Source organism: Thamnophis elegans, chromosome 1 (genome assembly GCF_009769535.1).
Source record: "Thamnophis elegans isolate rThaEle1 chromosome 1, rThaEle1.pri, whole genome shotgun sequence".
NCBI classification, from domain to species: Eukaryota; Metazoa; Chordata; class Lepidosauria; order Squamata; family Colubridae; genus Thamnophis; species Thamnophis elegans.
Genome location: NC_045541.1, coordinates 14,224,027 through 14,251,467, shown reverse-complemented (window position 1 = coordinate 14,251,467; position 27,441 = coordinate 14,224,027). Strand labels below are relative to the sequence as shown.

At 38.9% G+C, this 27,441-nt stretch overlaps 1 protein-coding gene across 4 annotated transcripts in view; it reads left to right on the top strand.

Moving 5' to 3' along the window:
* Positions 1-27,128, top strand: part of MYO1B (myosin IB) — a 130,887-nt gene extending 103,759 nt beyond the window's left edge. Inside the window, exons 19-31 of one of the 4 annotated variants that reach the window (XM_032210289.1) lie at positions 1,281-1,374; positions 2,131-2,280; positions 3,053-3,121; positions 5,460-5,546; positions 5,988-6,074; positions 9,360-9,446; positions 11,702-11,776; positions 12,895-13,029; positions 15,939-16,045; positions 19,459-19,591; positions 20,402-20,554; positions 20,698-20,825; positions 26,537-27,128. In XM_032210289.1, coding sequence (XP_032066180.1) covers positions 1,281-1,374; positions 2,131-2,280; positions 3,053-3,121; positions 5,460-5,546; positions 5,988-6,074; positions 9,360-9,446; positions 11,702-11,776; positions 12,895-13,029; positions 15,939-16,045; positions 19,459-19,591; positions 20,402-20,554; positions 20,698-20,825; positions 26,537-26,660 — 1,429 coding nt within the window. In that variant the 3' untranslated portion in view covers positions 26,661-27,128. The remainder of the gene's footprint in view (positions 1-1,280; positions 1,375-2,130; positions 2,281-3,052; positions 3,122-5,459; positions 5,547-5,987; positions 6,075-9,359; positions 9,447-11,701; positions 11,777-12,894; positions 13,030-15,938; positions 16,046-19,458; positions 19,592-20,401; positions 20,555-20,697; positions 20,826-26,536) is intronic. The other 3 variants (XM_032210265.1, XM_032210272.1, XM_032210280.1) reach the window with 3 other exon arrangements.
* The last annotated feature ends 313 nt before the right edge of the window (positions 27,129-27,441 follow it).

Genomic DNA, 27,441 nt, shown 5'->3' with positions numbered 1-27,441 from the left:
TCTACAACCATAGTTAAGGATCTTGCAGCATTTTCCTTCTCCATTGATCTAGTGAAAGCCAAATGATGCCTCCATGTCACTCATTATTGATAGCAATAGACTTATATACCGCTTCACAGTGCTTTGTAGCCCGCTCTTAAGCGGTTTACAGAATCAGCATATTGCCGCCAACAATTTGGGTCCTCGTTTTGCCGACCTCCGAAGGATGAGTCAACCTTGAGCCTGGTGAGATTTGAACTGCCAAATTGCAGGCAGCTGGCAGTCAGCAGAAGTAGCCTGCACTGCTGCACTCTAACTACTGTACCATGGTGGCCCATGCACGTTCCTTCTCTACCATAGATTGCCAAATACATCTGGAGTAAAGGCTAAGGTATCATTGTTTGAGAGGGACAGCTTTGCATATTGCATGCAAATTCCTAGTACAAGTTGAAGAATTGAACTTGGCTTCTCATTTTTTTGAGGCAGGCTATTTGCACTTGCGAACCTAGCAGTTCAAAAGCATGCAAAAACAAGTAGATAAATAGATATCACTTCGGTGGGAAGGTAACAATGTTCTGTACATCTCGGCATATAGTCATACTGGCCACGTGAACAGAGAAATATTTTCAGACAATATTTCTCGGCTAAGAAATGGAGATGAGCCCCACCCTATAGAGCCGGACATGACTGGGCAATGGAAACATTTAGTTTTATTTGCACATGGGTGTGGAAAGTGGCAAGAAGGATATGTAAAAAAAGCTCTAGCACAATTATTTTTTTCATATTCATACTGTGTTTTTTATTATTTGGGGAGAGTTTGCCTCACCTTTCCTAATGTTTTGCATAATTGTTGGTATCCTTCCAGGTGTTACTTTATACCTATACTCAATGGTACTTTATACCTATATTATTAGCCTGCTCTAAAATATATATTTCAACAGAATATAAACAAATACAGGTGGTGGCACTTAGCCTATCTTTGTTAATCGCACGGTTGGAGTTGTGCTTGGGTGAGAGATTAGTTGGGAAATTCCTGGACTGCCAAGAAAACCATATGTCTAAAAAATACGTATAACTCTCAAGCATTATCATCATCATGTCTATTCAGTGGTTAGCATTTTCATAGTTGGACAGTTTTCTAAAAACCTGAGATGTAAACAATCTTGGCTAACTTTTAAAAAGTGTTTATATAGCAAAGCTCTCTTTTCATAAAGTGCTGGATAATATGCAAGCTTAGCATATGAAAGAGAGATTACTTTTTTTGACAAAGATGCTTTGCATTTTGTTTGTTTGCCTTTTAGAATTGGGGTTGAGGTCCTTTTTAATGAGCTGGAAGTCCCCGACGAAGAATACTCCTTGGGCAGATCAAAAATATTCATCCGCAATCCAAGAACGGTACGTGAAGTAATATTCCTCACTTTAGACAAATTATTTGAACAAAGGTCACCTTCTATTTTATTTCATTTAAGATGCTAGAGTTTTAATTTGATTAAGCAATGAAGGGCAAAGTTAATTAGTTTGTGGGGAAAGAAAGATGGTGGTTAATGGAGCAGCATTATTTTTTATCATTGTAGCATAAAAGTAAACAGTTTCATGTTTCTCAAAACCTGATTTGCTAGGACTTGAACCTCAGGCCAGAATAAAGAGATGGACAGACAGACATTGCTTATGTCTGTTTGTCTCTCCCCCCCCCCTCCCCCTCCCCGAAGATGATAATGATCTTATTAGTTTGGACTGCGAATGGAGGCAACCATTTTAGTATTTTTTGCAGACTCCTTGAAAACTATATCAGATTAAAGACTAACATATTGGAAAGTGAATTGTATCGTAGCTTGTTCTATTAGCATAATTGCCTACAACAACAATAAAAATTAAAATTAAATGTGATTCCCTCCATCTACATTCTGAAATTATGAAATTCTCTCTGCTCCTTCCATTAACCAGATTTAAAATAGATTAGACTAAAAAAATGCATAAATTCTAAAGTCATCTGTTGAGTACCATAATTGAACCAAAGGGATTAGTACATCAAGACCTAATATTTTAGAGATCACACCAATCTAGCTTTCTTTAGAGAACCACGTATTTTTATTGTAAATATGTATTCATTTTTATTTTTATGTTCCATTTTTCTTTCCCAAATCGGTGTAGCTCTTCAAATTAGAAGACCTAAGAAAGCAACGTCTTGAGGATTTGGCTACATTAATCCAAAAAATTTACAGGGGCTGGAAGTGCCGCACGTATTTCCTTCTGATGAAAAAAAGTCAGATTGTGATTTCTGCCTGGTATAGAAAATATGCGGTAAGATGGGATTTTATTTGTTAGGTTGTATTTCTGCCCCTTCAGTGTGCCTGACAGTAATTTAAAAAAGAAATGCTAACATCGTGTCCAACAAAATAAGTAATTAAAAGTTAAAAAATACACCAGCTTGGCTACACTGATTTGGAGTTTAAGAGATTAAGGCACTGTTATAATTTAATAATTATAAGAGAGTTACTTAAGTAATAGCTCACTGTAAATATTTTTTGTCTTGGTTAAAAATAACACTTTGATTTTAATTTGAAAAGCAAACAAATTTGTTGCTTATGTGTTATTGATAGGAAATGTGTTTGGGAAACAGCAACTTTTAAGCTTGTAAACAGAAAGTTTGAAATAATGGAAAAAACTGGTCACTCACTGCAACTACAACAAAATCACTTAATTAAAAATATGATTTATATTCATATTATTTATTAATTAGTTATTAGTTATTAATCATGCTAATTATTGACCATAATTTAATTATTTTCACTTCCTTCATGGTCATGGTCAAGGTGGTATAGGGCTATTTTTACAGAGGTATGCTTCTAGAAACAACTGCATTTAGGAACAGGCATTCTCAAGACTAGTCCCATAAAAACATATGTCACAATAAAACCACTGAAAACATTGTTTGTTGCAGTATGGTCTGTATACTTTCTTAGATGGCCTAGAGACTGAATGAAAAAGTGTGCAGTTTGTTTAGTAACACAGTATTTTAAAACTCAACACACGTTTCTGTATGCACATACTTTATTTTTATTTTTTAATACAGCAACAAAAGAAGTACCAGCAGATCAAGCGCTCGGCTATCATTGTACAGTCTTACATCAGAGGATGGAAAGTGAGTTTAAAGAATGGCTTCAGTACGCCTTCTCTTCTCTTCTCTTCTCTTCTCCTGTATGTATATAACATAGGCGTTTGAGTGAGGTATCCTAATATCAAGGAGTGGACCATTCATGGGCTGATGAAGCTCCTAGCCATATTTCTTACCATAGTGTATTCTTCACATTAATGCCAGAGAAAGCTGGCTTAAAAAAAATCTGGTTTTCCTTTTCCTTTTTTTTTTATTTGTAGCATGAACTTTCGCTTAAAAGAAAAGGTCCTAAACTTAGTGTGTTAAGCTCAGGTAGAACTGAGTTTTAAAATGTCTACGAGCCACCCCCAAAACTTGCCAAAACATTTTTATTTGTTCCTAAGTGAATGCGTCAAGCCCCAAATCAAGAATGAGAAAAGGTGATTCTTCCAAGCTGAATTCATTGTTTCACGCCTCTAAACAAAACCTTGCCAGACTGAGGACTTTACTGTCTGCATTTACAAAATACTCTGTGAACTATTGGTGGGGGGGGGGGGGGGCTGCTTTCGCCCTCTTTCTCTCACGTATAATATCTGGCTGAGTTGCCTCTTGCTCCTCTGGAATGCACCGCTACCTACCTCCTGGGAATCTACCCCCTAACTGCATTCCATGATTGCCATGGCTATTTTGCCTTTAAAAGAGAAAAATACATCTCCTGGCTACAAAAAGGATTGTCCTGATCGTATCGTGTCTATGGAGATTCTCAGTCATCCAGGTCATGGTGGCCCCAGAGGTGCTTTTTCAAAAGACAACTGGGACTTTCTTGTTTTTTTCTCCTTCTCTTTAGAAACCTAAAATTATGTTACTGGGGAGCACGGAGGGATAATATCAACCAGTTACTGTATATTCTATCGGAAACAGAAATATTCATTTTTCAAAAAAAAAAAAAATACTCTGCCACCACCTCTCCTATCCTTAGTTAAATAAATAAATATGAATGCCAATTTGGTCTAGCAGTAAAAGTGCTGGATTAGGAACAGAAAAACATGGGTTCTAGATATAGACACCGAGTGGGTAACTTTGAGCAAGTCCCTTTGTGTCAGCCCTAGGAAGATGGTACAGAAAGCCACCTGTGGAAATGGTGCCAAGAAAACTCCATGAACGTGTCCAGGCAGTTGCTAGGAGTCAAGCCTGACTTGAAGGCAGCAGCACCTACCCCAGTGGTGGGTTTCAAAAATTTTTCGAACCTATTCTGTGGGTGTGGTCTCCTTTGTGGGAGTGGCTTGCCGGCCATGTGACCTGGTGGGAGTGGCTTGCCGGCCATGTGTTTTCTTTCTCTCTCTCCCCCCCTCTCTCTTTCCTTTCTTCCTTTTGTCTCTCTGTCCCTTTTTCCTTTTTTTCTTTCATCTCTCTCACTTTTTCTTTCTTTTTTCTTTTTTCTTTCTTTCTTTCTTCCTTTCTCTTTCTCTCTCTGTGTGAGTCTGTCTGTGTGTGTGTGTGTGTCAGTGTGGGTTTCAAAAATTTTTGAAACCTCTTCTGTAGGTGTGGCTTGCTTTCCGGGTCCACTGGTGGAACCTCTTCTAGCAGGTTGGGTAGAATTGACGAACCGGTTCTACCAAACTGGTAGGAACCCACCTCTGACCTACCACCACCCCCCCCCCAAAAAAAGTAGTTAACATTTCCCACTAGACACATTTTCCTCTTAGTGCATCTCAATTGTCAGTGTAGCTGCTTGGGTTAAATGGCTGATTTGCAAATAGGCAATCAGTGGTAGGGTTGTAGAAATGCAACTAGGCCATGCCAATTTTAATTCTAGCCTCAGTGGTTAAATAGCTATCACAGCCCGTCTACTTTTATCTGCCAAAAAAAATCTTAAGTGCAAAACTAATTAAATAAAATGCAGTTTATAGAATGTGGTTGGAATTATTATGCTTAAAATAACCTCTCCCTCCCCCCTTTTTCCCCCCATTCTCATTTAAAATCTTAGTTTAATCTGTGTTGCTTGCATCTACTTACTGTTTTTAAAACATGAGTGGTTGTGGCTTAAGATTCCAGGTCAGCAGCAGATTTTGATGAGTCTGGAAAAGCTAGTTTAGGCACCAGTCCTACTTAAGTACTCTAATAACTCTTAAGAAACAAAAACTATCTCCCCCGCTCACCAGCTCTAGTTTTAAAAGTTTTGAACAATTTTAATGTTTTTTTTAACCTTGCATGCTTGCCTAAATAGAATTGCATAGAGTCGGAGGGTTTAAAATAAAATAGTAATAAAGCCTTTATCCTTTAGAGAGATGCGGTAAACTCATCCTGAACTCATCCTCCCTCCGTGTCGTTTGTGCAACTGGATTTTTTAAATGCTAACTTGAGGGCATGGGGCTTTGCTTCCTAGGCTCGGAAGCTGCTTCGTGAACTGAAGCACGAGAAACGCTGTGAAGAAGCTGTTACCACCATTGCAGCCTATTGGCATGGAGCTCAGGTAAGAAAAAAGCAGATAGGTCTTTGTTTCCTAGTCACCTCATGGTACAAAAGGTGTTCTAGATCAGTGGTCTCCAACCTTGGCAACTTTAAGACCTGTGGACTTCAACTCCCAGAGTTCCTCAGCCAGCAAAGCTAGCAAAGCAAAGCTGGCTGAGGAACTCTAGGAGTTGAAGTCCACAGGTCTTAAAGTTGCCAAGGTTGGAGACCACTGTTCTAGATAGAGCAGAGAAATGTTTTTCCAGCTGATTAATTTATCCCGTTTGGATCTTTTGCAGCTGTACTTTTTAACAAATTTCAGCCTAGCTGGTGGAAGGTTCTGCATTGATACCTGTATGAAATCTTTTGTCTTTCTCTTTCACTTCCTCATTCCATTGGGAAATTGAAGCAAGCCTTTTTCTCTCTCAGAATGTTCTGTAATTCATTTTCAAATGCATCACAGGCGCGAAGGGAACTGAGGCGGCTGAAGGAGGAGGCTAGGAATAAACTTGCTATTGCAGTTATATGGGCTTACTGGCTTGGATTAAAGGTACTACATGCAAGTGTCATGTGACCCTCCCTTCCTTACCCAAATTGCCTACCCTTTAATTAGTAAAAAGGATTCATAATCATTTTTACTAAGCTATTACACTTGAGCACCTGATTGCTGGCAACCCCCTTCTCTAACCGTCTCCCAGCTTAACTTGAAAACCATCCCTACTAAAAAAAAAATCCAAGCATGCCAATTTATAGATAGCACTAATTGCTTGTTTATTAAGCGAGAAAATGATTAGACTAGTGGCTCTAAAATGTATTTTACTAAACTGAAATGTTTCTAATAATGTTTAGCAGAATGCCCATGCAATAATATTTGTATAGGTTCCTAAACTGAGGCTCTATGACAAAATGTAACTGCATTAATTAATTTCATAATGTCCCTATATTCTAATTGTATCTTAATATCTAAGAAACAGGGGTTTTTTTTTCAACCCACACAAAATACTGTGGTATACTTTTATTATTACGTGTATATTTTTTATTGGAGAATATGACCAAGAGCATATGAGCCAGGAATCCTACGAGACCCAATTAAAGACCCAGTTCAGGACTTTGTAACTTAATGTATGAAGCCATGTGACATGTTAAGGGTTGGGATATTATGGTTGAAATCATTCCAAGTGCTGCAGTATTTAGCTTTTTTCAAATTTCACAAACATCAGCGCATATCTTAAGGATTGTCCATTTATCAAGTTGCAAGAGCCGAGGTGGCACAGTGGTTAAATGCAGCACTGCAGGCTACTTCAGCTGACTGCAGTTCGGCTGTTCAAATCTCACCGGCTCAAGGTTGACTCAGCCTTCCATCCTTCCGAGGTGGGTAAAATGAGGACCCAGATTGTTGGGGGCAATATGCTGACTCTGTAAACCGCTTAGAGAGGGCTGAAAGCCCTATGAGGCGGTATATAAGTCTAACTGCTATTGCTATTGCTAACCAAAATGTAGAATTAGTAACAAAATGCAGCCTGTTAAAATTCCTGTGAGCATCATATACTTCACAACAGGAACCTCCCCCACAACTCCATGTGATAGCCAATGGAAATCAAACAATGTAACATAGTAAGTGTTCTTACATATGGAGAATTTGCGTGATTTATGCTCAGATTTGAGGGAAGTGCATAGGAAATGATGGCTGAGTGTAAATTGTTGCTTTTACAAGAATAGCATGGAAAGATTACATGTTGGTATTGGAGGATGGAGGATGGAGATACTATTCATTTGGTTCAACATGTTAGACCTCACACGGCCGCTTAACAACCACAGTTGGGTGAGCTCAAATTGCAATCATTGAGTGAGGCAATCGCATAGGTGCCTTGCTTAATGACTGTTATGAATTACAACCCAAATTCAAGGCTCAGTTGTGGCCATAAGTTGAGAACAATTTTCATAGGTGTGGTTTAGTATTATAGAATAAGGCTTTATAAAGCTTCAAAGGGATGTTTTGCTTTGATGAAGCCTTCGCCTCCAGTTCTACCAAGGGCTATCAGGCTAGGTAGCTTCCACAAATGCTGTGAGATTCCACATGGTATGTACTGAAGTGGCTAGCATAAATTGTCTTTGGCATGTATTGAAAGCCTTGCTGAATGGATGGCCTCCATAATTGTCTGTTTAGTTGTCTACATTGTACATCAGAGTGGCTAGCTTGGAGCCCTCTCAGCATCTGCTGAAGGTTTTTTAATTCAATGTCTTCACTGAGCATCACAGGCAATGCTGCTGTCACTGCTTAAGCCACCTAGCTTAGAGCTTCCTCTGGGCCAATGGCCCTTGCACTCTTCAAAAGCTCTGACCAGTACTGTAAAAAATGTGGGCAGCACCTCCTCTGCAAATTGACTTTTTAGTGATTGGTATTGAAGCAGAAATGTGTACTAGAACTATTCAACCATAAAAAATTTGGCTACCACTGGGAGAAAATGCTGAGAAGCAGTGAGTAGCTTCTTTTTCAGCGAACAAATCACATTACCCCCAGAGCCCAAACTACTGACTGCATCGAAGTATATCCATCTTCCTTCACATAGAACTTATAGAAAGTGATGTTTGATGTAAAATGCTATTTCTATTAAACCAAAAAAGCAGTATTAATGGAAGTTAAAGCTATCTGCATTCTGATAATTTGCTGCAGATATTATTTAGTGTAATACTTTGCTTTGTTTGAGGGTCTAATGGTGACGCATAGCATTAGGCTTTCACATTTGAGTTAGAGAATTGCAGAGATTTATTAGAAAATGTACAGATGGCTGAAATATTGTTAAAATAAGTATAACCAAGTGCCAAAACTGGAGCGTGCGCGCTCCAGAGCACCAGAACCTGGAAGAGAGCAGCTGTGTGACGCGCATTCGCCTGACGGAACCCGGAAGAGCACCTGGCGACAGTGCGTGTGCCCACAGAGAGGTCTGTGTGTGCCACCTCTGGCATGCGTGCCATAAGTTCGCCATCACGGCGCTAACCTAAGCCTATTAATGATCAACTGCAGTCTTTTATTATACCATCCGACTGTTTTAAAATCTCGTGAAAGTCTATTCAAAGTACACTGGAATGACACGGTAGATTTAAATAATAAGTTATGCTTTACAGTGAGATCTTTCAAACAGTAAAATTTGCAAGGCAAACCTCTTATAGACAAACCAATGTTTCACAGTTGTAGGTCCCTGGCTGTGTCTATTGTTGCTGGTATCCAGCAGAAGACATCTGTTCTCCACTAATATTAAAGTATAAATGTGATAAATAAATAAATGTCTTATGAATAAATATCAACAGGAGTAACAGAAAACCCTAAAGAAAAGACAGATGCTTTAAAAAAAAGGTTTATTCCATTGCTGCTATACACTGAAATATTGTAGCTGAGACGTGGTATTCATTGATTATCTTTTGTGACTACCCCCCCCCCCCCCCATTTTGAGAAAAATGTATTGATATCGACTAAAACGAAAGTAGGTTAATATGTGCTCTAAACTGGTTTCCTTCAGATACTTGCCATTGCTGAATGGAATACATAAACTGGTTTCTAATATTTTAGTCTGAATTAACTTCCTCTCGGGAAAAGGTTTTCCACTATTCACCCTTTGGCAAACGCCCTATGAGAATGCTACTACAAGGGAATGTCTGCCACTTATTCTTCGGATATGCCTTCGGGAAGCAGCTTTCCAGCCAATCTTCACACTGGCACGCTGGGTTCCATGGGTTTCCTATTGCTTTTTCATCTTCCCAAATCAGCTGTTCTCTTTCTCATCATGGTTCTTTCTGCATCAGGCGGTCTCTGTGATTCACTATCTAAACTTTTTAGGCTCGGAGGGAGTTGAAACGCTTGAAGGAGAAGGCTAGGCGTAAGCATGCTGTGGCAGTCATATGGGCTTACTGGCTTGGACTAAAGGTACTTTCTCAAACAACTCCCTGATTTTAGTAATAATAATAAAGCGTGACATCTATCTACTAATACATAATCAACTTCTGGGGCTATGGGCTGTAACAAGCATGATCTCTAAGGGAATCGTTTTTCTTCTGTGACCTTTAAAAACAGTCTTGTATGTTTTTAACCAGACATTTATAAGTTGTGCGTATATGCCTCTCCATTGTTGCCACCAATTTCCAAATATAGTCAAATAAGCTGAATAACCAGTTCATGGATCATATTTTGGAATGAAGTAGGAAAAAGTTAAATGTGATTATTGGACATTTGGGGGTCTTGCTGTATAGGAGTTTGGATTGTACTCAGTTTTCCCGAAAATAAGACCTCCCCGGATAATAAGCCCAATTGGGCTTTTGAGCGCATGCGCTAAAATAAGCCCTTCCCCAAAAAATAAGCTCTCCTCGAAAATATTACAACACAACAGCAGCCATGAAGTGACCACTCTCATGCCTCCTGCACCTCAAAAATAATAAGATCTCCCTGAAAATAAGGCCAAGTGCTTATTTCGGGGGTCAAAAGAAACATGGTATATCGAAATGACTATCAGAATTGTTGGTTGTGTTAAATCGCACAAATCTTGGCAACTGCCTTCAAGTGGATCTACTCCAAACTAATCTGTGGTGAATTGTGGTGATTTCTGCAGGAAGCTCTCTTTCCCAACAAAGTATGTTTTCCACCAGCAGCAATTAAAGGAGGGGGAGGGAGGGGGCGTATTTGAAGAAAAGTATTTGAAGAAAACGTAGAAGGTAACTAACGTTAGTCCAAGTTAGAAGTTACTAGATTAAAGCACTCATGTCTATGCTTATTGGTTGGATTTGTCTGATTCTCCACATATGCAACCTGAGAAAAGATGACTCGGGCTTACGTATGCATCAGTCTTTTTATAGATGCTTTTTGAAACTCAGACGAGATATTGTTTGTTCCAAACACAATTGCACTGAAATGATCTCCCACTGCAGCCTAATTCAAACTTTTCTAGAAATCAGTCGTATATTTAAAAGCACCACTGCTGCACTATCCATTCCGTTAAGTTTCTGATGCCATGAAAAGTGTGGACTCTACACTTCCTGTCAGTGAAACATGCATGTCATACAATTCCTTTTATGTAGCAATAGCACTTAGACTTATATACCACTTTACAGTTTGTTACAGCCCTCTCTAAGAGGTTTATACAGTCAGCCTAAGCTTCTATTGTGCCTCTTCAGGAATTGGCTATTGTTTCACTTCAGGTTGCTCCCTTTCACTGTGTGGTTGAGTGGTGTTCTCAATTGCTGTTTCTTTTCTCTTTTTGATAATTGGTTATAACTCTGCCCAGCCATAGTGGATTCAGTATGGATCCTAGCAGTTTTCAAATATTTAGAAACTTTTCAAAATAATTTTTGAAAATTATACATAATACAACCCTTAACAATCATACAGTATATTGTCTTTGGGCATTTTATTTCCTCTTGTTGCGGTTTTGTTTGCAATCACATTAAATGGATATACGATATTGAAATGAATGGAAAATTTGAACAGACAAGTGTCAAGAATAATAATATTCGGTTACTAGCAACTTCCCATTACAAGAGAGAGGAAATAACAAAATGCTTCTCTTTTCTAGCACCTCTGCTACTTCTTTTTTAAAGAAAAGTCAAGATAATATAAGGGGCTCTTTTTGAACACTTAATATTTTCTTTAAAAGCCCCATTAGTCCATAGTCTAAATGTGTTGTTTTCACACTGAAAAACCGAAGTTGTGGTTATGGGAAATGTCAAGCATCCAAATCAATAAGAGTATCACTGCTCAATCTCTAAGTGGCTGTACTTGAAAAAGTTGTATCCGATAATAACAACGCTTTCAAAATTAGAACCAGTCCTGTTTTAATGTGGCACTAGAGTCTGGCTTTCTTAATTTTGAAAAAGATTCTAATTTACTTGAATAAATACATAGCTAATATATTTATACTATTTCCTATAAATTGTGTTTTCCAGATATGTAACTATAAAATCAAATTGTATGTTGTCTAGATTATTGTAGAAGAATTTACAAATTGATCCAGAATCATGTTTATTGGAGAAATTATTTCCTCTTTGTTTTATAGCTCTAATGTTAGAAAAAGTTGTCATTAAATAACTGGTCATAAATTGAGGACTACCTGTAATGTCTGTGTCCTAGGATAGCGCCCCCCCCCCCTCCTAAGAAGCTATCTGTTTATTCTAAAATTTTAACTTAACCAGGTTCGTAGAGAGTACAGGAAATTTTTCCGAGCCAACGCTGGAAGGAAAATTTATGAATTTATACTTCAAAAAATTGTAAGTATTTTGCTTGTATAACACTACCACGGTTGTAGGAAGCTTTTACTTTTACAGTATGAACAAAAAGAAAATAAAGATGAAATGGCACTGTTTTTATAATACATCGAAAACGAGAGTGAAGTACCAGAATTGTCTTTGCCACAGGCAAGAGGTACTCTTCCGTAAAATTAAAAAATTATCATGACTTTCATTTTTAACATCTCTACCTCTTAGGGTTTTTAAATAATATTGTCCTTCTTTTATTTTTGTATTTGCTGCTTAAAGTGACATCCCTCGGTCTGCAAGGAAATCAAATCCCCTGAAACTTTCTTAACCGAAATCCAGCAAATAGTCTCCAATTTAGTTAATTTTCTGTAAGGCCTGGACATGAAAATGATAGCTCGAATTGCCAAAAATGAGTATTTTTCTCCCCTGATATAAATAATTATTTCCATTCTTTCAGCAGAATATTTATATCAGGAAACTGGTATAAGTAAAAGAATGTTCTAGAATTCCCGTATGTATTAGCGCAACACTTCTCTTCCATATCTTTATTCCAGCTTCTGCAAGAGCCTGAGTTTTTTTTTTAATTGATCAAGTTTTAAAACTGTCCATCTCCCTCACAGGACATTAAAAAACAGTATATAAAATTTAAGAGGGAGGAAATGTTAAAAATTAATTAAAAGGCAAAAGGAGGGCTTTCAGGGAGCTAATCAGCCCCATGACCACATGGGCCTATGTGAGCCTTAGCCAAGATTGCAGAGCCATGCTTTCATGCCTTTCTGGAAGGCCAGGAGAGCAGGGGCTCACCTCGTCTCGGGGAGGAGGGGGGGAGAGAATGTTCCAAGGGCCGGGATCAACACCAGGGAAGATTCCCTTTCTGGACCCCACCAATCGGAATACTTTGGCTAAGAGGATCTGCAACATATACCTTCCTTACCCGACCAGGTAGAATGGGCTGAATTATGGGATGAGGATGGTTCCATAGGTAATCTGACCCAGGCTATGCAGGGCTTTAAAGATACCATTCCATTAAGAAAGGTTTTAAACCTTACAAATAAATAAATGTGTAATGATTAAAATGAAGACTTTTTCAAGGGGGAAAATGTTTTTTTTTTCCTATTTTTCTAACCTAGATTCAGAAATACTTTTTGGAAATGAAGAATAAGATGCCTTCTTTGTCACCAGTAGACAAAAACTGGCCAGCAAGGCCTTACCTGTTTTTGGATTTGACTCATAAGGAACTGAAGAGGATATTCCACTTGTGGAGGGTAATGATGTAATTCTGGAATTAATCATTTATTTTGGTTGTACTTTTATTAATAAGCATGAAAGCTGAAAATCACGAATAAAAGATGCAAAAAGTAAAGCTTCTAACCATCTTTTCAGGTACTCTGTTTCTATTAAAGTTCTTTTACCAATTTATACAAAATTCAATGGCTACAATGAAAATGTTTTAAATGGCACAATTCTATAATTTACATGCAGCCTTGGTGTTACTCAGTTCCTACAAAAGGAGCATTTATCTTAATATGTGTTTAGCCATCAGTGTCGTAAGTCAAGGTCACCGTTAAATCCTGTTTACAAAAATCTGGAGCTATTTGCTATTCAAGCAAAGTGCAACCTGTGATATGGCACATGCAATGTGTTAACAGTGGAATTCCCCAGACAAATCAGTTGAAACTTGAAATGCAGTGTCTCCCAGACCTGTACTGAAGAAGATACACATTATAAAGTTTAATTGCTACATGTAGTGGAACCAAAATGAAAAATGTAGCTGATCAAACATTATATATATATTTAGTGTCACAACCCCTGGTATGCCCAAATATGGGAGGAAGCATACTGCTTCCTTTTTCTGTCTATCGGCTCATCACAAGAGACCATCACGACAGGAAGCCATTATTTTTACTGTTGCCTTTGTTACATTTGTGTTGCATTTGTGCTGATAAATAAATAAAGGGAAACTAGTATAGATCTATTTCAAACTATTTAGCTCTCATCAGCTTTATTTATTTATCAGCACAAATGCAACACCTCCTATATTTGGGCATACCGGGGGTTATGACACTGAATACATACCTATTTCCCTGGCTCAGCTGATAAAGGAGGAGAACCTTGTGGCTTAGTGATTAACACAACTGCTTAATATGTAATACAGCACAGGTTCAAATCCCAGTAAGGGTATGGCTAGCTGATGAGAGCTAAATAGCTTGAAATAGATCTATACTAGTCTCCCTTTATTTATCAGCACAAATGCAACATATATATGTGCATGTTCATATGCATATGCATATGCATGTTCAAATGTATTCGTATATTAATGTATGTTACCAAATCACAGCAGATAGTGACCCCTAGCCAACTATGGTTGTCATCAAAAAAGTTAAGATCCAAACTGATAAATCTCAGAAGGCAATATGACATTTATATAATGCGGGCAAGAAAAGTGTGTATATATAGATTTCGAGAGGAAGTGTAGTGAACTGAAAACAGCTCTGTGAAAGCAGATCTGGCAACTGCATCAGAGCCCAAGGAACTGGTAAGTAGACTGGTTCCTTGAAAATATAAGGAGGATATTTGGATATGGATAAGGAGAGGACGAGAGATCACCCACATATGCTCTGGATGGCTACTGTTTCTTGTGAGGAAACCACAGAGCAACAGTTTTCTGTAGGTATGAATACTGAGTGATTAGCCATCTTGTTAGCAACTGCAGCAGAACCTTTTAAAGGACAGTAAGTTTGCAAATCTTACTTTCTGATTACTTTGGGAAATTACCCATTATCCATTTTAAAATTATTAAAGATCTTTGGCATGATAAGTTTGAAAAGTCTTCATTGGGTTACGTTTACCTTCAACTCTGAACAAAGGAAAAGTTAATTACAAGGCTCAGAGCTTCAAAAATTTGAAATAAACAGCAAAACCTTAAGTATGATTTTGATTTAGAAAGTGATACATAGACTAACGTTCCAGATTAAATTTGTAATATTGAAACTTTTACAATCAAGATTTGAAATTAATTTTACAGAGCAAACAGCTTCTGGTGGGAAATAGATCTGTTTGGTTTTGGGAAGACATAAGAGAGATAAATAATTTCAGGATTTAAAAACTGGACACTAGCGGGGACTAAAGATTTAAGATTTAATCCTGTCTATGCAATAGGACAAAAACGAAATAAAGAGAAATGAAATTCTATGACAATATTTGAATGAAGTACAGATTAAGGCTATTAGAAGATAAAGGGAGGAATATAAAGGTTTATCTGATCAAGGTTCAAACAAAATGTTTTTACTTTTGACAATTCTTTATGGATTTTCTGCTTACACCAATACTGAAAAGATGATGCTTTATGGATTTGGTTATTGATAAAGGATGAGATATGGGATGAAGATATAATTGTTTGCAATCATGGAACCAGGAGTGTGGGGAGTGAAGAGTTATTAAATTTGTTTATACCTATGGTGAAAGCTGGAAGTCATTTCTTCTCTCTTTTATGTTGTATTCCTTTTTCTTCTCTTTCTTTTTTCTTTCCCCTTGCAGCTTTTATCTTTTCTCTTTCTTTCTCTTTCTTGAAGATTCATTTGGTTTAGGCTTTACTGTTGCAATAAACATTCTTAATAAAATTATATTAAAGAAAGAAGAGAGAGAGAGAGAGACTATGTGTCAGCACTAACGTGTTTGTTTTTAATCACTAGGAAACAAATTCAATTCAAGAAAGTTCTTAAAGTAATTAGTTTTAAAACAGAAAATGCATAAAAAATAATGGTTTTTAGTGAATTTTGTGATAAATATATAGGCAGTCCTCATTTAACAACCACAGTTTGAACAGGCAACTCAGTTGTTAAGCAAAGCTGTCATTAAGAGAAACAATGACTGAGCTTATGATCTTACCTCAATTTTCCTTTACTTTACAGACCTGTGAAAATTGTAAATGCAAGGTCATATAGTCATAAAATTACTTTTTCATCACTTGTCATAATTGTGAGTGGCCACTAAATGAGGCAGTTGCTAAATGAGGACTACCTGTCCTTTCAGAAGAGAAACCGTAAATGTAAATTGAGGACTGATATTGATGTTGACGGCTATGTTTATAGGAAACATATATATATATCTTAAGCATAGGAAAAGAGCAAGCCAGTTTCAATTTTGTGATTCATTTGCAACGCTTTATTTTCAGTGTAAAAAGTACAGGGATCAGTTTACAGACCAAAAGAAGCTCATTTATGAAGAAAAACTGGAAGCTAGTGAACTTTTCAAGGACAGAAAAGCTTTATATCCAGCCAGGTAATGAAACAGTCTGGTAACTTTGCTGACGTTGCAACATAATACACCCAGATTGGGAAGGAAGAAATTTGCCAAAAAAATCCTATCCATTTTTTTTTTGTCACAGACTGCCACTGTCAAGCCATTACCAGTTTAAAGATCATCAACATCCTTCCTTGAGAATATACAGTAAATTAAATAATTAGCGCTCTAACAACTTAGTTCAGTGATGGCAAATCTTTTTGTCCTCGCGTGCTGAAATTGTGCCTACATCCACAATGCAATGCGCATGTGACACCTCCCCTCCCACATGGTGGATGGGGGCGTTTTTGCCCTCCTGAGGCTCCAGAGGCATTCCTCAAGCTTCCAGGAGAGTGAAAATGGCCTCCCCTGGGCTCTGAGGCCCTCTGGAGGCCGGAAACAGGATAGTTTTTGGACTTGCAGAACTTCTGGAAGTCCCATTTTCTGCCCTCCCCAGGCTCTGGAGGTTTTCTCGAGCCTCCGGGAGGGAAAAAAATGTTTCCCCCCCCCCCCCCCCCCAGGGCTCCCCTAGGCTCCAGAGGGCAGAAACAGGCCTGTGATAAACACCCAGGAAGTCCCATTTTTTGCCCTCCCCAAGCTCTGGAGGTTTTCTCGAGCCTCCGGGACGGCAAAAACAGTCGTCCCCCCCTTGCGCTCCAGAGGCCCTCCCTGAAACTTCCTGGCACCAAAAACAGAACGCTGATAGTTTAAAATGTTAAACTGCCTCTCAGGTAGCAGCAGAATCCCATCATAAAACAGTGCCCCGAGTCCCCTTCATGCAATCCATAAAAATACCATGTTTAATGGTATTGAATTTACTGAAAGGTTTAACACAAAGACCCAAGATGGATACAGATTCCCCATTTTATGTCCTAACGATCTTCTCCAGGATGATCAATGCTGCTTTTCATCCATATCTATGCCTGAATGGGAACTGAAAGGGAACAGAAAATCAATTTCTTCTACTGTAGTATCCATGTTTTCAACAACACTCCCCAGAAAGGGAAAACAGGGCAGAAATTTTACAGTGTAGTGAGATTGAAGGATACCCTCTTCGAGAGATGGTGTAGCACCATTTTTTTCAAGGCAGGTGGCATCTCACTCTCCTTTAGAGGGGCATTGAGCACCTCTTAGTAATACATATCCCACCTGGCTTCCCAAAGGGAGCACGTAAGGCATGGGTCTGTTCTACAGGTAGAAGAGCATGTATCCATATCCTCAACTCCTATGAGAACCTCAGGTTAACATGACAAAGCATCAATCTGCCTCCCCCCAACCCTGCCTATTTGGATTCCAGTTATACACAAACATGATTAGCTGTACCCACAAAGAAACATGCCACAATGGGCGAGCCCTCTTCTTTATTCCTTGTATTTCAATCAGGGAATAAAGATGTTAAAGTCCATCTCTTTTTATTGGATCTGCAACCTGGCAAATCTTCCTCTGACTATTGTCTCTAATAGCTTCCATCCACCAGTTGTTTTCCAGGAACTCTAGAAGAACTCTCTCTCTATATATGAGACTTGTTCATATATTGCCTGCCCTCCCCCAGTCCCACCAGGTTTATCACAGTTTTAAAGTTCTTTTTGTACAATGCCTGGCAGTTTTTATCTTATCAGTTTCTTAAACAGCCAAATAACTTGTCTCCAGTTTTTTCGGATCAATCCAAGATAACATTCTTTGTTTCAGACAGTGGATTTTGCTTAAGGAATCGGTGCATTGTTGACATTCTTTTACCTCATTTGGAAACAAAATTATCTAATTGATAAAGACAACCAGAAAGAGTTTTGCAACTTATAAGAAATGATTGTCATCAGAAATACGATGTTTTGCAAGTTAAAGTTAATTTAGTGCTTATGGGGGTAGCTGAACCACTGTCTGTTTTCTTAGAAGTGTTCTAGGATAGGCACTTTCTATAGATTTTTCCAGATAAAGACAACCAGAAAGAGTTTTGCAACTTATAAGAAATGATTGTCATCAGAAATACGATGTTTTGCAAGTTAAAGTTAATTTAGTGCTTATGGGGGTAGCTGAACCACTGTCTGTTTTCTTAGAAGTGTTCTAGGATAGGCACTTTCTATAGATTTTTCCAGAGTTTTGGACTAAAACTCCTATTATTGCTTGCCATTAGCTGTACTAACGGAGGTTGATGGGAATTAGGCCAAAGTACCTGGACCACAAGTGCTTATCTTTTCTATCAAGGTTGAGGAAATGTTACCACAGAAGGAGGACTACATGCTAAGAAAATGAGTACCATTACATATTTACCTTTACTAAAAAAAAACACCATTTAATCTGACAACATAGAATTGCAGTTTATTGAAGTTAAGGTTCAGAATTTAAAAGCAGAGTCTGTTGAGTTTGCAATTAATTCCAATAGAAGGTAATATATGTACCTCAGAGTTGAGCAGTGGAGTCCTTGGTTGGTCCTGAGCTTGGTGGTTGGTTTGCAGATGTTTCATTATCCGACTATGTAACATCATCAGTGCTGGTGAGTGTAGAGTTTGCTCTCTGTTTATATACAGTAGCTTCTCCTACCAGTGTTGGTGGAACTGTGGTTTTCTCCTTGGTAGTTCCTTGATTGTTACTCTGAGGTACAGTAGTTCCCAGCAGGGAGGAAACCATACCACCAACAATGGCAGGGCAAGCTACTGCGTGACCCGTCAAAAGCGCGTTCCACAAAAGCGCGGTCGACGAAATCGCGTCTGTGACGTCATCACAACGCGCCGAAAAAGATCGAAAAATTGAAATAAAAATTAAATTACAGTAAGCCGATTCACATAAAGGTAAGGGTTAGGTTAAGGGTTAGGGTTAGGGTTAGAGCGTTAGCGTTACGTTTAGCGTTAGGTTAAGGGTTAGCGTTAGGTTTTTCGTTACGTTAAGGGTTAGGGTTAGGTTTAGGGTTAGGTTTAGGGTTAGGTTTGGGGGGGTTAGGAGAAGGTTTTAGCTTTATTTTTACATTTTTCGATCTTTTTCGATCTTTTTCATCGCGCTGTGATGACGTCACATACACGCTTTCGTCGACCGCGATTTTGTCGTCCGCGGTTTTGTGGTAGAACCAGCTACTGCATTTAAACAGGGAGCAAACCAGGGGTGAAATGCTACCGGTTCGTACCAGTTTTCCCGAACCGGTAGTAAAAAATGCTACAGCAAGGAAACAACCAAGCTCAGAGAGCACCAAGGACTTGGTGGAATTGATTGAATTTACCCCACTTCTCTGGTTAGCTGTAGCCATGATATTTCTCTGTGATCTGCCATCTAGCCCTGTTTAGGTTTTTGAAAACAGTTAAAGATAACCTAGCAACCGTCCAGCTGTGCAGTGGTGTTCTGCAGGCTAAAGATTTGTCAAGAAGACCTAAAGTATTGCGTGTGTCTTTGAATTGTTATTAAATTTATGTTTCTTTTTCTTAAAGTGTTGGACAGCCTTTCCAGGGGGCTTATCTTGAAATCAGTAAGAACCCCAAGTACAAGAAACTGAAGGATGCCGCTGAAGAAAAATTTATTATTGCTGAAGTAGTAAACAAAGTTAATAGAGCAAATGGAAAGGTAAAATCATTTCTACATGGGGAAAGATTGATACATATAAAATATTTTATCCAAACTTAGGCAATCAATAGAGCTTTGTTCTTCAGAGTTATCTTGTATTCTTTGCGTTTTGATCCCCAAAGAATACCTTATATTCTTTGAGTTTTGATCCCCAGAATGAAGGCATAACAATAATTATTTCATTTTATATACATACATACATACATACATACATACATACATACATGTAAGACACCCATAACACTGCTTGGGATGTGTGTTCTGTTAAGATACAGCCTGTTATGCCTTAAAATGGCTTCTACTGTACTGTCATAAAATGGCTTCTACTGAACAATGCAGTGGAGTTGCCATGATAGTGGCTTCACAGTACTCCACAAGGGGACTCCTCTCGTAAGGCGGAAAATTCAACATTATAAATTATGTTAGGTCCAGACATTTTCCTCCTATAAATAAATACCCAGACAATGCCGAATTATTAGCTAGTAGTTTATCTTTTTAATGTTATATGTAATTCTCTTTTTTCTTAGTGTGTATTTAGGGTAGTGATTTCTTGAGTGCTGTAGTTAACATGTAAACATTAATCACACTTAATAATTCATTTTATTTCTGGATAACTATTTCCTTACAATAATCTATAACTCAGGTAATTTATTTTTATTTGACAGGAAACGTAAGAGTCCAGCTTTATTTGCTGAACTGTATCATCTTCCTTTGTAGTTAACTTTAAAATGTTTGCGCAGAGGCATTAATACACTGGAAGTTAATATTTTTGAATTTGCAGAAAAGTAAATCACTCTCGTTCTTTTTCAGTGCACAGCTAGGATTTTCTTGCTCACAAAAAATAATGTCCTACTTGCTGATCAGAAATCGGGGCAAATCAAGACAGAGGTTCCTTTGGGAGATGTCACTAAAGTGTCCATGAGCTCTCAAAGTGATGGTTTCTTTGCTGTGCATCTCAAAGAGGTAGGAATAAAATAACATCAATAGTAATAAAGAACTGGCAATTACAATTTTACAGAGTAAGAGAACAGTATATCTTTCATGCATAGAAGAGCCTTGATATATTTGAATTTTTTTTCAATACCTTGACGAATTGTCTTTTCTAGGGCTCTGGAGCAGCTGGAAAGGGTGATTTCCTGTTCAGCAGTGATCATCTGATTGAAATGGCCACAAAGCTCTACCGCACAATGCTTAGCCAAACCAAGCAGAAGCTCAGCATTGAAATATCTGATGAGTATGTTTGGATTCGTCTAATTTAAATAGTTTCTATTAAAAGATAGATAGATAGATAGATAGATAGATAGATAGATAGATAGATAGATAGATAGATAGATAGATAGATGATAGATAGATAGATAGATAGATAGATAGATAGATAGATAGATTAGATACATAGATACATAGAGATATAATAGATAAAAATCAAAGCAGGGAAATCGTGTAACAAGAACATTCCATTTGAAAATAAATTATAACATATTTAATGTGAAATGTAGTGCTGTTTAATACAGCCGACCATAAAAGTTAGGCGGAAACACAGCTATGGAAATGGGTGTATTATAAATATCATACAAAGGAAGCCTGTTCTATACATCCATGTCTTCTCTCCGTTAGTCTCATTCACATTGAAAACCATGATAGGCAACTTTGTGCTTTCCAAATATTTTGGGTCATCCTCCCTGGTCAGAATGGAGTTTACAGGGGAGCTAAAGATTGCCTATCTGTAGAAAATTCAATAGTCGATTATGTAAGCCCTTATTGGAAAGCTATTATTTTAACAAAGGGATTTTCTTATCCTTTTATTCCCTTTTCTGGCAATACTAAATACGCAATAGTGGTGAATATCTATAGCTCGGGTGTAGGATTGAGGGTGGAGTTTCGTTCTCCGTACCTGTGGGTTGGTTTCCGAATGGTTGGTTACCAGGAGTAATGAAACGTTTGGAAACCAACCCAAAAGCGCAGAGAATGAAACTCCATCCTCAATACTAAGTATATTCTGGCCTTGGTGCTCTTGTGGGTTAGTCCAGTGGTGGGATTCAACATTTTTTACTACCGGTTCTGTAGGCGTGGCTTGGTGGGTGTGGCAGGGGAAGGATGCTGTAAAATCGCCATTCCTTCCCCACTCAAGGGGAAGGAAAATCCCCTTTTCCTCCTGATCAGCTGGGACTCGGGAGGCAGAGAATAGGTGGGGGCGGGGCCAATCAGAGGTGGTATTCACCGGTTCTCTAAACTACTCAAAATATCGGTTTTCCAGAACTGGTCAGAATCTGCTGAATACCACCTCTGGGTTAGTCATGTAATTGTCACGAACGGTTTGTACTATAAGAATATGGATGCTGTTTGTGCATTCATATTTCCTAACATAGCCTTTAGAAATCCTTAACTCGAATTTCATCTTACCAACATTCAGAAGAGGTCCTTTTATATTAGCGCAAGCAAAGCCCCTCTTCTTGAAGTGTTAAGTTGTTGCATCCATTGGAAGGCTTCATGATGTTTTGAAAGCTGTCCTTAGCTACAGTATCTGTGCATGGTATGTGAGTTTCACAAACCACAGATAGCTAAGGACAGCTTTCAAATCCCCCATATGAGGGGAGTTGTGCGCGCATGCACGGGGGTTGCGCACGCTTGTGCAGGTGGGCGGAGCGCTTGAATTGTGGGTGTGGGCATGTGCACACGTGCAATAGCATGCACACACACACAATTTTGGCACGCCTTTACAAAAAGGTTCGCCATCACTGGCCTAGTACTTCATTATCTGTGAAAAATACAAGTAGTCCTCAACTTACAACAATTTGTTTAGTGACCATTCAAAGTTACAATGAAAAAATGTGATTTAGGACCATTTTTCACAGTTACGAGCTTTGCAGCATCTTCATGATCATGTGATCAAAATTCAGATGCTTGGCAACAGGTTCATATTTATGACTATTGCTGTGTCCCCAAGTCATGGGATCCCCTTTTGCAACCTTCTGACAAGCAAAGTCAATGGGGAAGCCAGATTCATTTAACAACTGGATTACTAACTAACCAACTGCAGTGATTAACTTAACTGTGGCAAAAAAGGTCATAAAATAGGGCAAAACTCACTTAACAAATGTCTCACTTAACAACATACATTTGGGACTTAATTGTGGTTGTAAGTCGATGTAGTTGATTCTAGTGCATGAATAATTTGTCTTGAATAAGGGAAGATAAAGTCAAACCCTCCAAGTAATCATGAGAAAATCTAATTAACATTGTCACTTTTCTCCTAATTTACTGCTAGAATTACTTTCTTGCGGAAAGTACTCTAGCATACTGAGATCTACAAATATCCAGTTAACCTACTTCGACATGAGCTAAAATACTCAATGGGTATTCAGAGGGGCAGCCAGATTTTAATGTCAGAGTAAGGGAGAAATTAATTGATTGAACTTCACTTAATGACTTCTGTATTCAAAGAACTGAAGTATTATTCTTCAAATAATGGACAGAAATGAAATACAGCAGAAACTTTACCCATGCTTCACTTTTTAGCATTGCATGATGCAGATGAAAAACGGCAAAACAGAAAAAGTTAACAAGTCCCCTGAGCTAGTATTTAATTTTCAGCTGTGGTGCAGGGGAAAAGGCTATATATAAATACAATTCACCCACATAAATACAATTCACCCACAAAAGAAAAAAAGATAACTGTAGGAGTCAGTCTTTAAGTTAAATGATAGCTCTACTTTTATGTATTCTCTTCAGATCATGCATTTAAGTCTAATCTCATGAAGCATCAGGTTTGCATCTTTGCAAAGGGAAGTAAATGAAGCTGAGGAACAGCAATTTCTGTTTGTCCCTGACTATAGAGAAGGATATACAGCATAAGCCAATCGATTTTGTGGCAATGTGCATTTGGAAGAGAGGATTTTTTAAATCTCAAAGTAGTAGTTTACAGTTGCATTTCAAAACATTGTTTTATCGAGTTGGGAAAAAAAATATTGTTCTGCATATAGAAGAAACTCAGATTTGTTGATGTTTTTGACCAACTGTAGAATTTCCTGTACACCTTCCTTCCTTTTGGTCCAATCACAAAAGTGAAAACAGATATGGCACCTGCCTTTTTCCAATGCATGCTTTATTTTTATTTAAATCCTGTGAAACAGCACAATAGTTTAGTTTAACTTAGTTTAGTTTTAGTTTTAACTTTATTTATATGCCGCCCTTTTCCCTGAGGGGACTCAGGGCGGCTCACAATCCAGGGGGAGGGAAGTACAAGACAAAGTACACACATAAAAACAATACATCGTTAAAAAACGCAACAGTCATACTATTCGGGTGGGGTTGAAGTCTTTAACCCCAGGCTTGTCGGGACAGCCAGGTTTTAAGGGCTATGCGGAAGGTCTGGAGGGTGGTGAGGGTACGAATCTCCATGGGGAGTTCGTTCCATAGGGTCGGAGCAGCCACCGAGAAGGCTCTCCTCCGGGTAGTTGCTAGTCAACATTGACCGGCTGATGGAATTTGGAGGAGGCCTAATCTATGGGATCTTATTGGCCTAGTGGAGGTAATTGGCAGTAGGCGGTCTCTCACAATAGGCGCGTCTTTCTCCTTTCCGAGAGGTGGGACACGAGAAAGAATAGAATATCAGTCATGTGTGGCTGCCGCAACATAATTCACCTTTATCACAACACTACAAAAAGTTGCCTTTTTAGCCCTTGCAGTAAAAAGCCAAAAATAAGTAGTTGGGATTTCCTCTGAAAGCAGCAAAACGATTGGCAGAACAAAGTATCTTCCCCACAAAGAACATAATTAATCAATGAAATGCCTAATTGCAAAATTAGCTTACATATACTGGTTGTTTCTGTACTATTGGCAGAGTTAAAGCAGCATGTTCTGGGTATCATGTGTTCCGATGCTAGCCTTCCCAGAGACGTTTAGTTAGTCATTGTGGGAAATCGGAAGCTAGATTATGTGTGGCCAACAATCTTATGGCGGGTCACTTGAGGTGAAGGGAAAGCAATGATCTAATGGTGATGGGAGGCAGCAATCTAGAGCTGGATTCACTTGGGGCGGGGGGGGAGTAGTGGGACTTTCTCCTGGCAACCCTGTTCAAAATCTCTGCTCCTCTGCTGCTAATGGGAATATGGACAGTGTAATAATCTTGAACAGAGGCGGTGGGGTGGAGGACTTTTCTGATGTGATGGAGCTAAGTGGAAACATCTGTACTTTGAACTTCTATCGCGCTATGATTTTTGCTAGAACTGTGCTGTAAAGACTACAGCCTTATCATTTTGAATGGAGTGAGGATGAGGGGAGTTTATGTAGGAAATGTTTGTAAAAAAAAATCAGTAGATGGAATTTCTGGTTACATGGGGACATGCATTTCTTTTTATGGAAGTTACTGGAAAACTATTTTTTTAAAGACATCAGCTTAGAAGAGACATAAGACTCTTAACATAGTATCGCAGGAGAAAATGTCTCTTCTTATTTCTTTTTTGTTCCTAAAGATTTGTGTTTTTCAGGTTAGGCATAGAATTCGGATCACATAATCCACAGCACTTTAGGTGGCTGTGTTAGAAAATTTATATGTTCCCTGACTCATTTACTACTTTTGGAAACGTTGGTTTTCATTTCCTTAATACTATTCCTGATGTTCTGTCTCACTTTGCCTAATGGCTTTGGTTCTACTGCAGGCAAATGTGGGGTTATGAAAAATAATTGGAAACAGAGTGTATAAAAAGAAAATTACTGGTAGTTCTCAACAAAGGACCATTTGGACAGCGACTGTTCCAAGTTACGATTGCATTGAATAAATAGTGGATACAACCTGTCCTCCACCTTCCAGCCATCCCGGCACCCCCAAGGTTGCGGGATCACAGTCTGGTTGCTTGGCAGCCCATTCATTCTTACACCGGCTTGCAATCACATAATCACCTTTTGCAACTCATTCTGCCGGCTTCATCAGAAAGTCAATGAGGAGCCAGCAGGGAAGGTCGCAAATCACTGGGCTAAGTCTCCTCATCCCATGCCTATACCTCCAGCCCCTTTGTGCTCTCACCAGCCACTTGTGCATGCTCCGTGATTCACGTGGCGCCTCTCACCTATCCTCCCTAACCCTCTCTGACTCATACTGGGTCTTTCATGCACTCTACACCTATGGTCACACCTCTTGCACCCCTTTGCTCTCTTCCCAGCAGCAGCCACTTTACCTGCCTGGAAACCTGGGACTTGCAACTTCCTGCTGGCTTTCTACAGACTTTGTTGTAGGAAGTCAACAGGAACTTGCCTTGCCTAATGTTCATGGACCTTAAGAAAGGCTGAGCACCAAAGAATTGAGGCCTTTGAACTATGGTGCTGGAGAAGATGCCTGTGAATCCCTTGGACTGCAAGGCTATCAAACCAGTCAGTCCTAGAGGAGATCAACCCTGACTGCTGTTTAGGAGGCCAGATCCTGAAGATGAAACTCAAATACTTTGGCCACCTATGAGAAGGAAGGACTCACTGGAGAAGAGCCTAATGCTGGGAAAGATGGAGGGCAAAAGAAGAAGGGGACGACTGGGTGGAGTCACTGCAGCAGTAGGTGTGAGCTTAAATGGACTCAAGAGGATAGTAGAGGACAGGAAGGCCTGGACGAACTTTGTTCATGAGGTCACGATGGGTCAGACATGACTTCTCAACTAACAACAACAACCATGTTCATGGGATTCAATTAATGGCAACAACTGGGCCTGCAGGAATTCCTGTCCCTTATTATTCGGGTGTGCTTTATGACTGCATCACTTAGTGGTGAAAATTCCAGCCCTAATTTTTCTTGTAAAGGCAAAAGGTATCTGTATTGTGGCATGAGGTGCTACTAGTTCCTATTTTATTACTAATATAAGAGAATTTGTGAGCTATCAACAGCTGCTTTTTTCTTTGCTGTTACCCCTAAATGTGGTGGATACATTCCTTAACTACTCCCTGTGTTTCTGCTTTCTCCAGGTTCCTGGTTCAGTTCAGGCAGGACAAAGTGTGTGTAAAATTTGTACGAAGCAACCAGAAAAATGGCAACATCCCCACTTGCAAGCGAAAAAACAACAGACTTCTTGAAGTTGCAGTACCATAGTCGTACACATCCATATCTTTACATGGACTCAGTTCCTGCAATGGTGCAATTTTATCCATGGGAGGGAATTTTGTAGAATGGCGAAGAGCATTCTGGCAGTGGCAAAGAGCTTTTTGGAAAACTGTCACTAAAAGATGCAAGTAATCTTTTCAAGGCACACATTTTTAATTTTCATATGATAACTTTTTGGTTGATATATACACTTTTTGGCTTCCGACAGTATAATATGAACAGGCTTTTTTCCCCCTAATTCCTTTGTTGTTGTTTTAATTTCTTAATGCTGCATGTTACAAACCCTCAGGCTTTTATGGCCATTCTTGATCTTAAATTAGGACCCTGCCCTACCAGCTGTTTAGGTTGTTGGAATCCCTGTGTTGTCTTTCTTCTTCTTGGGAGAGCCGAGGTGGCGCAGTGGTTAGGGTGCAGTACTGCAGACCACTTCAGCTGACTGTTATCTGCAGTTCAGCGGTTCTAATCTCACCGGCTCAAGGTTGACTCAGCCTTCCATCCTTCTGAGGTGGGTGAAATGAGGACCCAGACTGTGGGGGCGATATGCTGACTCTGTAAACCGCTTAGAGAGGGCTGAAAGCCCTATGAAGCGGTATATAAGTCTAACTGCTATTGCTATTGCTATTTCTTCCATGGTAAAACTGAGTCCAAAGCATTAATCAAAAAGAAACATAGGAGCAGCTGACAGATTCTGAGACTGAAAGCTATATTGTTAATTGCAAACAGCATTAAGCCATATGTAAAATGATCTTTAAATGGAACATAGGCCAGG